The sequence below is a fragment of the Etheostoma cragini genome, chromosome 23 (assembly GCF_013103735.1).
Source record: "Etheostoma cragini isolate CJK2018 chromosome 23, CSU_Ecrag_1.0, whole genome shotgun sequence".
NCBI classification, from domain to species: Eukaryota; Metazoa; Chordata; class Actinopteri; order Perciformes; family Percidae; genus Etheostoma; species Etheostoma cragini.
Genome location: NC_048429.1, coordinates 1,555,668 through 1,568,429, shown reverse-complemented (window position 1 = coordinate 1,568,429; position 12,762 = coordinate 1,555,668). Strand labels below are relative to the sequence as shown.

At 41.5% G+C, this 12,762-nt stretch overlaps 1 protein-coding gene across 1 annotated transcript in view; it reads left to right on the top strand.

Annotated features, from left to right (window-relative positions):
- LOC117939069 (thyrotropin-releasing hormone-degrading ectoenzyme-like) overlaps positions 1 to 12,762 on the top strand; it is a 161,756-nt gene that overhangs the window by 94,633 nt on the left and 54,361 nt on the right. Inside the window, exon 7 of the mRNA XM_034864114.1 lies at positions 10,858 to 10,971. Within this exon, the coding sequence (XP_034720005.1) occupies positions 10,858 to 10,971 (114 nt within the window). The remainder of the gene's footprint in view (positions 1 to 10,857; positions 10,972 to 12,762) is intronic.

The following is a 12,762-nucleotide window of genomic DNA, read 5'->3' as shown; positions in this document are numbered from 1 at the left end:
TGGTTAAGGTTAGGGTTAGGGTGAGGGTTAAGGTTAGGCATTTAGGTTTGATGGTTAAGGTTAGGTTTAGGGTGAGGGATAAGGTTAGGCATTTAGGTTTGATGGTTAGGGTAAGGGTTAGGGTGAGGGTTAAGGTTAGGCATTTAGGTTTGATGGTTAAGGTTAGGGTTAGGGGCTAGGGAACGCATTATTTCAATGACTGGTCCCCACAAAGATAGCCAGACACGACTCTGTGTTTGTGTGTGTGTGTGTGTGTGTGTGTGTGTGTGTGTGTGTGTGTCAAACCATAATAAATCTTCCTACGTGTCATGAAAACACTTCACTCAGCCACACAGTTGCACTCTGTCTGAAACAAACACACTGTAGTTCATTCTGACTCCATCCCATACACACCGTCCTAATACTCACTGGAGCGCCGTGTTTGGGTTAATGCGCCGCTGAAACAAAATGCACTTTATAAGATTCATGATTCAGTAGAAACCAAAGGGTTCTGGGCTGACAGACACAGTTGGACTGGTTGGTTTAAGGCTGTTCGCCACATGCAAAATATAGATTAAGGCCGGCCTCATGCTTAAGTAATAAAAATACGATTCAACACTAATGGACTTTTTTTTAATATTTTATTTAAGTTAGACCCTGATTCATTTATGTTATGTACATGTTTATGCAGGATAGTTTTTATCGGGCGTGGTTGTGGTTTATGGAGGTGTTTTATATACGTAGTTCAGTACAGTATGGAGAATTTAGCATTTAGCATTTAGCGTAACATATTGTAATTCTGTTCTTTGTCGGCAGAGGCTGAAGCGTTTCACTTTGTTTCTTTTTGCTTTTTATTTTTATTTGATTGGCAGGACACGTTAAAACGCACGCGTGTTTGTTGTTGTAAATTACCAGCCAGCCAGCTTTATATGGCAATTTAAACATCACACACACACACACACACACACACACTGTGAATAATGGGAGTGCGGCAAAACTGTGATGAAAAGAGGAATACAAAGAGAAACTAGTCACAGAGCTGAACACACAGTCTCTCTGACGAACTGTCTCCCTACACAGATCTGTCTTTCTGTCTCACCTCGTTCTCCCCCCCCCCCCCCCCCCCCCCCAAAAAAAATGAGGAATGAAAATAAATGATCAGCCCACTGCTTTCTTTAAATTTTTTACAATTTTATAGCACTCAAAAAACTCTTTTTATGAAAGACCTTTGAAAAAAGTGACTAAAATGTCCCAAAAAACCCACAAGAAGGCCCAGAAAAAAATTGACAAAAACATCAAGGGGGAAAAGCAACAAATGTTTTGAAAATAAAACAATCAAAAGATTCAATTTTGACCGAGAAAAACACAAAGTTGCACGGTCGACGGGAAGACAACACAAGGGTTAAACGCAAACACACTGAACAAGATGTGCAGCAGGTATAACCGTTATATTTGGGTTGATCTCTATAATTAGGGTTGACCTCTTTCAGAACTTTATCTTGAATCAGTGATTTAGTCGTGCTTTCTAAAGAAAAACGCTGAAGAAATCGGACTATTATTCAATACTATAGAAACAGCCTCCTTGGCCTCGACCCAACTGGTTTAGACCTTAGCAACAGGGCTCTTTTCCAGCCTCCCACTGGCCTACAGCTCTTTAAAAATCATCTTATTCAGAACTCTGCAGGAAGGCTCCTAGTCTTGATCCCACTCATGGATCTGATTCGGTTTATAAGTTATCCAGATGCAGGGTTTTCATCCTGGATCTACCTGATAAGAAGTGTCAAAGCAAGACCATTATCCCAGGTCCAACTAGCGCAGGTCTTTTTAGCAAGGCTTAAAGTCTGGGTCCAACTGGTCTACAGCTGTTTAGACCTGCAGGGCATCTCATACCCCTTAGACGGCCTCCTTGACTCCTCCAAATGCCTCCCTTCCTAGTGCCTCCCACCAAAGAGGCACGGGAGAGACGCAAGGGAGGAGACATGAATCAAGCGGATGTGTTTTAGAGGGATGAGATGTCTTTTCCTCTGAAGCGTCACATGATTTCACATGATGAGTTATACTGCTCATTTTAGCCTAACTTATTAAATATATCTGTAAAAATTCTCTCTATAATAATAGCCGTCTGTGTATATGTATATATGTATATTCATAGTACATATTCACCTGTTAACTCTGCAAACCAGTAGTAAATTATGTTCATTGTACATATCTGTAAAATTTCTATTTATAGTAATATCCACCTAGTATATCCAGCTGTAAATCTTGCTCAAAATAGTTATCTATATATTATATTCATAGGACAAATCTATCTGAAAACTCTGTTTATAATAGTATTAATTTCTATATTTATTCAGTACATATCCATGTCCTGCACTTATGGAACCAGTGTATATCCTGCACCTGCTGCTAGTGCACTTCTAGTTAGACCCAAACTGCATTTCGTTGCCTTGTACCTGTGTAATTACAATAAAATTGAATCTAATCTAATTTCGTCAGCTGTATGGGCAGATTTAACAACTCCTGCAGCTGCCTGCCTTCTGGGAAGGCTGCTCCCGTGCATCCTCACCTCTCGCCTCTTGATGCTCAGTCCTCAGGGTAGAAACAAGAGCTTTGAGACGTCCTTCACCGGGGAAGGACAGACCAACGTCCGGTTCAACTGAGGAGCCAAGGAGCTGTCAGATAAGGCTATGAGATGCAGACACAGTCCTAAACCAGGTCCAAGTAGTCCAGATGCAGTGCCGTAGGCCCTAATCCAACTGGCCGGGAAGATGCAGCATAAGCTATTATCCAAATCAATGTGTGTCAACCCGACACTGTTAAATCCCCAATCTGCCAGTCACAGATTAATTAAGCAGAAAGTTTGAGACTGTGTTGCGCCTGTTATTCATATGTTAATTTCCAATTTAGCCAGTCAGGGTGGAAGACGCTGTGGAAGTTGTTCTAGTGTCACAGATGTGTAGATGTAAACAGTATTTGTGCCAAGACTAATTTCGTGTTGGCTGTCACGGAGCCGTGAGGAGCTCCATCAGAAAATCCGATTCAGTCCATCTGCTGAAGAAAGGATGAATATTTATCAACAAGGGTCAGACGGAGGGAGGGAGGAGAAGAGGAGGAGGATCAAAGGCACAGATCTGCTTTGTTCTGGGAGACGCAGAAAGACAGAGAGGTGAAGTAGGGAAAGATTGGAGCTGTTATGACAAAGTAGGGTTTGTTTATTCTGCTTTTTCTTCTTGTTTTGATTCAGTGCGTCATTGCATAATTTGTTACAATCTTTAGTTTAAGCGTACCAGCGACCACATTTCAATTAACGAAAATAAAGAAGCAGTCCATCACCCTGCTGTGTCCCTGTAACATGTTGTTGTTGCACCAGGATGTCTCCCAGGAGACGCCCTGGAGCAGAGACTAATATGTAACAAGCTGCCACTTTAAGGGCGCTTTCTCACCTGCCTCATTTAGTTTGGCTGAATCACACGCACGTCAGTTTTCCCCCTTGATGCGCTTTGTTTGGGCGAGGCTAAATGCAGCAATCTCACTCAGATGCTCACCTACTGCGGACCAAACAAGCGAACCGAGACCTGTTTGATGAGGTGGTCTCGGGACGCTGATGTCGAACTCTGGAGCTGTTCGTTTGGGGTGGGAACGTCATCCACCCGTGAACCGCACCAACTAAATATATATATACTCCACGAGGCTGAGCTAATGGCTCCTGTAGTCAGTTTTTTGCGATTTACGATGCAGAAGATTGTGCGAACTGTAGCCGCTTTAGAGCGCGGTCCAGCTCAGCATCGTTCATATTTCCGTGGTCAAACCAGCCACCGCGAAAGACTGTACATGTGCTATTAATCTTTGGCTTTCAGGGTGGGAGTTGGGTTGGGAACCGGAGGGTCACTGGTTCAAGGCCCTTGTATGGACCAAAAAGTGGGGAGTGTGGATTGGTGGCTGGAGAGTGGCACCTCCTGGGCACTGCAAGGTGCCGTTGAGCAAGGCACCGTACCCAAAGTTTCAGAGTAGTCTAAAATAGGAAAATAATGCTCATTTGATTTTGATATTATTTTGGAGCATTCACCGTACACACACTCTCAAAGTGTAGAGTTTTCAAGGTTTCTTGAATAGAGGAGTGACCCTGCCAGAAAAGTTCTCCTGGACCTAAACGTCTGTGTGTGTGTGTGTGTGTGTGTGTGTGTGTGTGTGTGTGTGTGTGTGTGTGTGTGTGTGTGTGTGTGTGTGTGTTTCTGCTCAGCATTCACCCGTCATCTGTCTCTGGTATTTTCATGGCTCTTGCTAAATCTTAGTAAAGAGAGACCTCTTTCCATCCCTCCATCCCTCCATCTCTCCATCTCCTGACTCATCATCTTTCCTCCTAATGTCGGACTATTCTCTCCAGAATCTTCCGCCTCAGCAGTCTTTCGGGTCCAGCTTTGCATCATCGTTTTCGTTTTTGACTCCACCCCCCCCCCCCCTGCAGTTTACAGACCCAACCCACGATGCAGGCGCGTAACCACGGCAACAGCAGTACATCAGCAACCCGACTCAACTTCCCCCGGCAGAAATGGCCGACGCACCGTAGGCTCCTTTTAAATGTTTTAATGAGGCTGAAGCAGGATGAGAGATGACAGGACGGCTAATTAAGACAAAGAGTGTTGTAGAAACCACAGAAGGCGTCGTTTTTAATTATTCCAGAAGTAGTAACAACTACAGAGGATTAAGTCTCTTCATTGAGTCTGTCACCACAAAACTAAACGTCTCTCCGGTGTAAAATTCATTATATTTCCTATCTGTCAAGAGGCTTGAACAAATCGTACCAGCATGAAACCAATCTGATGAGAACTGAAGACTTCGTGACCCACTTCCACCATCGCCAGGCAGCAGGATGAAGGCTGGAGTCCTTTCCACAGCGGAGGAACAAAAAAATCATGTTTAAGTCATGTTTAAATGAAGAGTAGCTCAGAAGCCGATGAAAGAAGAAGAAAAAAATTAAAGAGCTGAAAACGTACAGTTTGATCAGAATGCCTCATAATTAAATCTTGCTAAATTCTTAATATTTCTGAGTGGTATGGGACGTTGTGTAGTGAGGTTACGACTGCGTGGAGTGGCAGAGAAGTAAAATCCATCTGACAAAACACAGATGGAGCTGTTGAGCTTTTTCACCCTACATTGGGCTAACAAAGCATAACCTAACGTTGCATCGCATTGTGTTGTGTAACATTGCGTAGTGTAGCGTAGCATTGTGTTGTGTAACATTTCGTAGCGTAGCATTGCTTAGTGTAGCGTAGCATAGCGTTGTGTAACATTGCGTAGTGTAGCGTAGCATTGTGTTGTGTAACATTGCGTAGTGTAGCGTAGCATTGTGTTGTGTAACATTGCGTAGCGTAGCATTGCTCAGTGTAGCGTAGCATAGCGCTGCGTGATGTAGCTCCAATAGTTCAGGAAAGTTTAAAAAACAACTGCTGACTAATTCCAGTTCAGCTGGTTCAGTTCCCCAAACTGAAAACCTTTTCAACCACATACGACTTATTTATTTTTGCATTAAATGATTTTGGGGACTTCTGGAAAATCCACAATGCCTAAAACATACAGACATTTAAATGTAGAGAAATAAATATATAACGTTTTGCTTTTATGGAATATGAATATGAAATAAATCAGACCTGAATATAAAACACGCTGTGGAACAGATTATAACCCTGAAACCAAGTCAGAATCTCCTAAATTAAGATTAAAAAAGGTTAAAGAGCTGTGTGTGTGTGTGTGTGTGTGTGTGTGTGTGTGTGTGTGTGTGTGTGTGTGTGTGTGTGTGTGTGTGTGTGTGTGTGTGTGTGTGTGTGTGTGTGTGTGTGTGTGTGTGTGTGGTCTAGGTATAGCTACATTTGTGGGGATCAAAAACTGTGAATACAGTATACTTATGGGGACCTGACAGCTTTGTGGGGACAAAATGCTGGTCCCCTTAACGTTAAAGGGCTTTTCGAGGACTAAGACTTGGTTTTAGGAGTAGGGTTAGAGTTAGGTTAGGGTTAGGGTGAGGGTTAGGGTGAGGGTTAGGGTTAGGCATTTAGGTTTGATGGTTAAGGTTAGGGTTAGGGTGAGGGTTAAGGTTAGGCATTTAGGTTTGATGGTTAAGGTTAGGCATTTAGGTTTGATGGTTAAGGTTAGGGTTAGGGTGAGGGCTAAGGTTAGGCATTTAGGTTTGATGGTTAGGGTTAGGGTGAGGGTTAAGGTTAGGCATTTAGGTTTGATGGTTAAGGTTAGGGTTAGGGTGAGGGTTAAGGTTAGGCATTTAGGTTTGATGGTTAAGGTTAGGGTTAGGGTGAGGGTTAAGGTTAGGCATTTAGGTTTGATGGTTAAGGTTAGGGTAAGGGGCTAGGGAACGCATTATGTCAATGACTGGTCCCCACAAAGATAGCCAGACACGATTGTGTGTGTGTGTGTAAATTGAAAAAAAAGGCTACTGTGTGTAGTCACAGTTTTAAACACTTTACTGTGTGTAAAAAGAGCTTTGCCGATTGCAGGTGCAGCAGCGACCTCATCATGCGAGGATGACTTCCTCTGGCGCTGGTTTTTGTTTTCCACAAACTGTAGTGGGTCTCCAGTGTGACTGGAGCTCTGCCTCGGGGAGCCGGACCAGCGGCCCTGTTGAGCCAGGCAGCCTTCCAGCGCCCACAAGGTGGTCGGTTTGGGGTTTTCTGTCCCAAACGATTAGCTTTTAAATGATTAATCTAGTCATTATGTTTTTGATTAGTCGACTAATCTAGTGATTAATTTTGCAATTGGTGATTATTTTCCCGTTGCTCAATTATTAACAGTTTACACAAAACAGATGTTTATGAAGGATCAAATCTCTATTTATTAAACTTGTGTAACACTGCACTGTTCAACCTGAAGCCAGATATAGGTTATCAATCCAAAAATAAAAACTTAAAATAAACAGAGCATGTGCAAAAAGAGAAGCCTGTATTTGCATCTTCTTTTTTTTAACAGTAGTAGGTAAAATATTGAATGAGCTGTTTAACAAAAAGTGCAATTTTAGCAAAATATGAGCTCAGATGCATCAAATAAATCCAACTGTCCAACAAATTCACATCTCAAGTCATTTTCAGGAGGAATAGACTAACAATAAAGTGCAATTTTCTCTCTCTCCATTCTAAGGGAATCATGAGCCCGATTTAAACCCGACAATTTCTTAACACGTGGGTTGTTATAAGTGACGTTTTATATAGGACTCAGATACAAGCTGGCCTGGTTGCACATTACTGAATACTAAAGATGGGGGGGGGGGCGCTGCACAGATTACCTCACACTCATGTTGGTGCAGGACATACTGTATACACATACTGTATACACATAGTGTATACACATACTGTATACAGACACTCTATACGGCGAGCTACGGGAGAAGGTGGAGAGATTTAGCGGAGCAGAACTTACTGAGTTTTAAAGGCTTGAATCCTTTCCAAGCTGCTGTTATCCAGACTCTGGGATCATTTTACAGAGTCTACACACTACCTTGTTGTTAGCATTAAGAGCAAAACACTCTTCAGACTCTTCTGAAGAAACCTTTTCTGAACGTGTTTTTGCAAGGAATCCCTAGATAGATAGATAGGTAGATAGGTAGATAGGTAGGTAGATATTTATTGATCCAAGAAAAATGGGAAATTACGGTGTTCCAGCAGCAAAATCAGTCACACAGCAAAGAATATAAATATAAATGAAATACTAGGATACAATATACATGAAATAATAAAAATAGGAATAAAAGAAAAGAAAAAATATATGAATATGTGCAGGATTGGAAAACAAAATGTGCAACTGTTTAAATAATAATATGCTAAAATGTAAATAAACCAATTGTGCAGGTTGCACCAGTGCAGTAGTGTGGTGTCTAAAGGTCTTGTGCTGTTGCTGGAGTCAGCCGTGTGAGTTTTAGATGCATCAACGCAAGTTATTTGTGTCAACTACTACGTTGACATGTTGTCGGTTTGAATCCCTGACGCGCAGTCAGCCTGCCAGAGAGTGGAGGGAGTTAGTATGCATGTGTGGACACATCCTGGGCTTCACTACATCTACAGGCTGGATGAGCTATGGACTGTGTCCAGACACATTTTTTATTATTAAACTTTATAGTTCAGTCGAGGGCAGGAATTTTATGGGGGGCCATGAAGGCCTTGGCTGCCGTGCATTCCCCCCCCCCCCCCCCCCCCCCCCCCCCCCCCCCCCCCCCCCCCTTCCGTCCGGCCATATGCCCCTCAAAAATGATGTGGCTTATGGCTGCAGTGGCCTTGATGTCCCGCCTGCACCGCCCCAGCTGATTTAGCCGTTTTCTTGTTTTCCTGTTGTTCAGATTTTTAGACACAGGTGTCTTTTGTTGAGATTCTGAATTCTTATTTGGCAACAGCAAGTGAATCGTAACCAGTGGGGGGTTCAATGTCGAGCCTTGTATGAAAACCAAGACTTTCAAGAGTTTGACACCAAATCTAGCAACGGCAAACCAGTAGACTTTATCAAACACATGCTGCGGTTTTAGATGGCAAAACTGCACCATGCTATTTTAAATGTTATATGTTGTGTGTGTAAAGCTTGGTAGAGCTATGATAAACTGCTAAAAGCAGCAGCAAACTACCATGCAGTGCTCACTTCATCACATGGATGAAGATTTCCCATTCTCATGTTTTCGTCTTCTTATTTTTTACTGCAAATTTGTATTTTTTCCCTTTTAGAAACATCGGATTTCCCCAGTTGTAATTCTGTCTTGGATCGTAACATAACAAGTGTTTAAGGCCAATTTTACTTTTATGTACCTTTTGAGATTTTGAGCTGTTTTGCATCCGCGTGCCTTTTCTCAGACTAGTGGAAGGCGTTCAAAATACAAATTTAGGTGTTTATTTAACTACACTGTTTGTGCATGTAGAGTTCTCCTTTCTGTGATAGGCTATGTGTACTTTTTTTCTTAAAGGTTGTTTTTCTCAAAATAAGTATCTTGTCATACTCTGAGCGAGAATTCTTCACTTCTGTAGCTCCATACACCATGTTTTCCAGTTTCATTCTGATATATATTCTGAAGGTTTTCACAGAGGGGTTTGTTCATATATCTTTCATAGCCTGATTTATATAACATTTGATTCTTAAAAACATGGAGAAAATCAATTTTTATGGCTTTTTTTTCCATATTTCTGTAGTGTTAAAAAAAAAAGAGATCCAAAATTCCCCTGGTAAAAACCTTTGACTGCAATACGTCAACAAAATGAATTGGACTCATTTTAATTAGCAAGATAATGCATCATTTGCTTATTTAAATTTAAAAAAACTTGCAATACATAAAACATTTGGCTCGATGTTGGGCCCTACTTATCTTCAGAAATGAAGTGTTTTCCCAGCTTCTGCACCAGCTGCTAGTGTTTGATTTATCAGCCTCATACCGCCTGTGCTTCATGTGGGTTTCCATACGCAGAGAGCCGCCTCGGAACACAAACACTGGCCCACATTAGCCCTAGTTGGCTCTAGTGACTCTAATTGTGCTCCAGCCAGTGCTGTTGTTGGTGTGAGGCGAGAGGTTGTTGGGGGTTTTTATGGGGACACACTTAAGGCTTTGGGCGGCATCATTAAACTTGACTTAGTTTCAACTGCAGGCTGAAGCAATACACATAGGAACACACACACACACCCACACACACACACACACACACAGTCTACTTTAGATGCAGACGTTGATTAATTGAAGGACAATTTACGTCTGGAACACTAAACACTGCCAATTACTGACACAACAGACTGTGCTGAGGTATGAAAACCGCAGTGTGTCTCTTTCCTGCTTTAATGACAGTTGAAAGTGAATTTAGAGAAACTTTTTTTATTTTTTTACTTCTATAACAATCGTCTGCCATATGCTCTGCAGCTGAAGCCTTGAAGAGAAAAACGTTGAGGCTTTGAAAACAAAACTGGCGGGGACTCACATTTGGTCCCTAAACGTTACACCGTTTTAATTCGAGCTGTGTCGCCAGAAACCAGCCCGGGTCCACATGCATTACTCTTGAGGCGACACGTTTCCCTATCAGCAGGGCTCAGTGTATTCTCTATTCTCCAGTCCAACCGGGTGGTAGCGTGCCCATATAAATGATTGCCGAAACCACGGCTGCAAGCTTTCACACTTTGGAGCCACATTGCTGGTTTTCCTCCGGTGTTGCTGATGAATGAGACTTGCTTCATCATGTCTGATCCAGACAGACGCTGCGCTGGTTCGGCACCATCAGGTGAAGACTAGTCTACATCGCTGGATGTCCCTCATTTTGGCCTTGAGCTCTCTTTGTGTTAGCATTTTAAACTCCAGTAAAATTATGAAGACTATGGTTACCTGGTCCTCAGATCTCTGCAGGGTGAATCCAGACAGCTAGCTAGACTATCTGTCCAATCTGAGGACTATGGTTACCTGGTCCTCAGATCTCTGCAGGGTAAATCCAGCCAGCTAGCTAGACTATCTGTCCAATCTGAGGACTATGGTTACCTGGTCCTCAGATCTCTGCAGGGTAAATCCAGACAGCTAGCTAGACTATCTGTCCAATCTGAGGACTCTGTTGCATAAATAAAACAACTTTTGAACGTACACCAAAACAAGTTCCTTCCTGAGGCTGTTTTTGCAGAACAACCGAGGAAGATTGTGATTGTCTTAAAGGAATACCAATAAACCAGAGCACACTTAACTCCCTTCCCATAATCCTGTGTGGATTCACCAGACCCTCCTTTGGAGCGCTGTGGTCCCTGAGACAACTTTAGTGTGAACTAGGACATTTTGCTTCTAGAAACACACCCATCAGAATCTGTCTACAGGAGTTTATAAATTGCTTCCAAACAGAGAACTGCATCAAGTAATTCCTTCTGTGTGTCTTTCAGTGGTTCGGGGATCTGGTGACTCCGGTCTGGTGGGAGGACGTCTGGTTAAAAGAAGGTTTTGCTCATTTCTTTGAGTACGTCGGCACCGACTTCCTCTTTCCAAAGTGGAACATGGTGAGTAAAAAAAAGCTTTATTCATATCAATGTAGGTATTTATATCTTCATCACACTCATTAATCTTCCTAATAAACACAAATGTGCTTTATTATATCTTTAATTTATTTGTATTCAATCTTTTATTCAAGCAAACAGCAAATAAGCATTCAGATATTCTCCGTTGGCTCATAACATCCAATTATTTAGCCTTCCGATGGTTTCAGGTGACTCAGGATTTAAGCTCAGGGCTCCAGGTATGAATTAGACTTTATTTTAGAGTAAAACATTTAAAGGTCCGCAGTAATCAAATACAGGACCAGTGGAAACCAGAAAATCTGATTTAAAAATGAGATATTTTGGAAGAGATGAAAACAAACTGTAGATGTTAAATCAAATGAACTCAATCAATCAGCTTGTATTTATGTTTATCTTCACAGCAACTAGCAGGTATCCAAAGGGCTTCACATAGAGGACTTAGAATAAACCCTCTAAGGCCATTTTCACATATCTTCTTAAATTTACCTATGTAATGGTACCCAGATAGCTCAGTTGGTAGAGGGGCGCTCATATAAATAAATAAATATATATATATATATATATATATATATATATATATATATATATATATATATATATATATATATATATATATATATATGAGGTTTACTCCTTGCCGGAGCAGGCCCGTGTTCGACTCCTCCCTTTGCCCTTTGCTGCATATGATCCCCCGTCTCGCTCCCCCTTTCACATCTTCAGTTTTCCTATACAAATAATACAAATAACCGCCTAAAATGCCCAAAACAAATCTCTAAATTTACCTTTTTATAAGGTATTTGCGGATCACCTGATTTCCATGCGTTTGAAATCAAAATGTTCCGAACAAACTCATCTTTCTGTAAAGTTTAGCCCGAAATTGTTCCAGAATAATGTATGCAGAGATCATTCGACCCTAAAGGGGAAATATTTCTCAAATCTCTCGTGAAAACTCAATTTTCTTGTGTTGCTTGAAATGAGTTTACAAAAGTCTAGTAAGTAAATGTCTAAAATTAAATCTTGCAATGTAGTTTTTTGAGTCGGAGTGTTATCTTGCCGGTGCGTCTGTTGTCCTTAATACATAACATACAATAACACCAATAGAACAAGAAGAAGGTTTTTATTGGTGACGTCGGTTGTGTTTTGGCAGAGAATGGTTGCCAGTGGAAACTGTTGGCGGAGAGGTCTGAGGATTATCTTGAGTAACTAGGACGCTTTTTGTGGATGCTTCAAGTAACTTTAACAAAACCCTGTTCACACCATTGTTAGGGGCTGGTGGCAGAATAAAACTCCAAATGTCTGCATTGTTAGATTCCACCACAGGGAGAAGAGTAACATGTTTTTTTTGACCGTTTTTAAAATGAATTTATCATTCAGTATTTTTCTCATTGTCACCAAATCCCATGTGCAGACCATACTAACAATGTGTTTAGTCGTTTCTCAATACGCTGACTTCCTGTCTGCAGCTCTCAGCTCCAGCTTCCTACTGTGTTAGGCTTTACTTATTAAAGATTTGAAAGGCAGTGTAATACTACCGCTACCCTTTGTTAACCCGGTGTGGTCCACTGTCAGAGACAATAGAATATCACCAGGTGTACAGGAATGAAGTAGGAAATACAGCCTTTATTAGAAATACAAATTAATTTAAATAGGGACATCACAAGAGAAAGCCCTTTGTTAAAGTTCTGCCCCCCATCTGGCAACAGAGCCCCCAACAACCCAGCACTGCAAATATATATATATATATATATATATATATATATATATATATATATA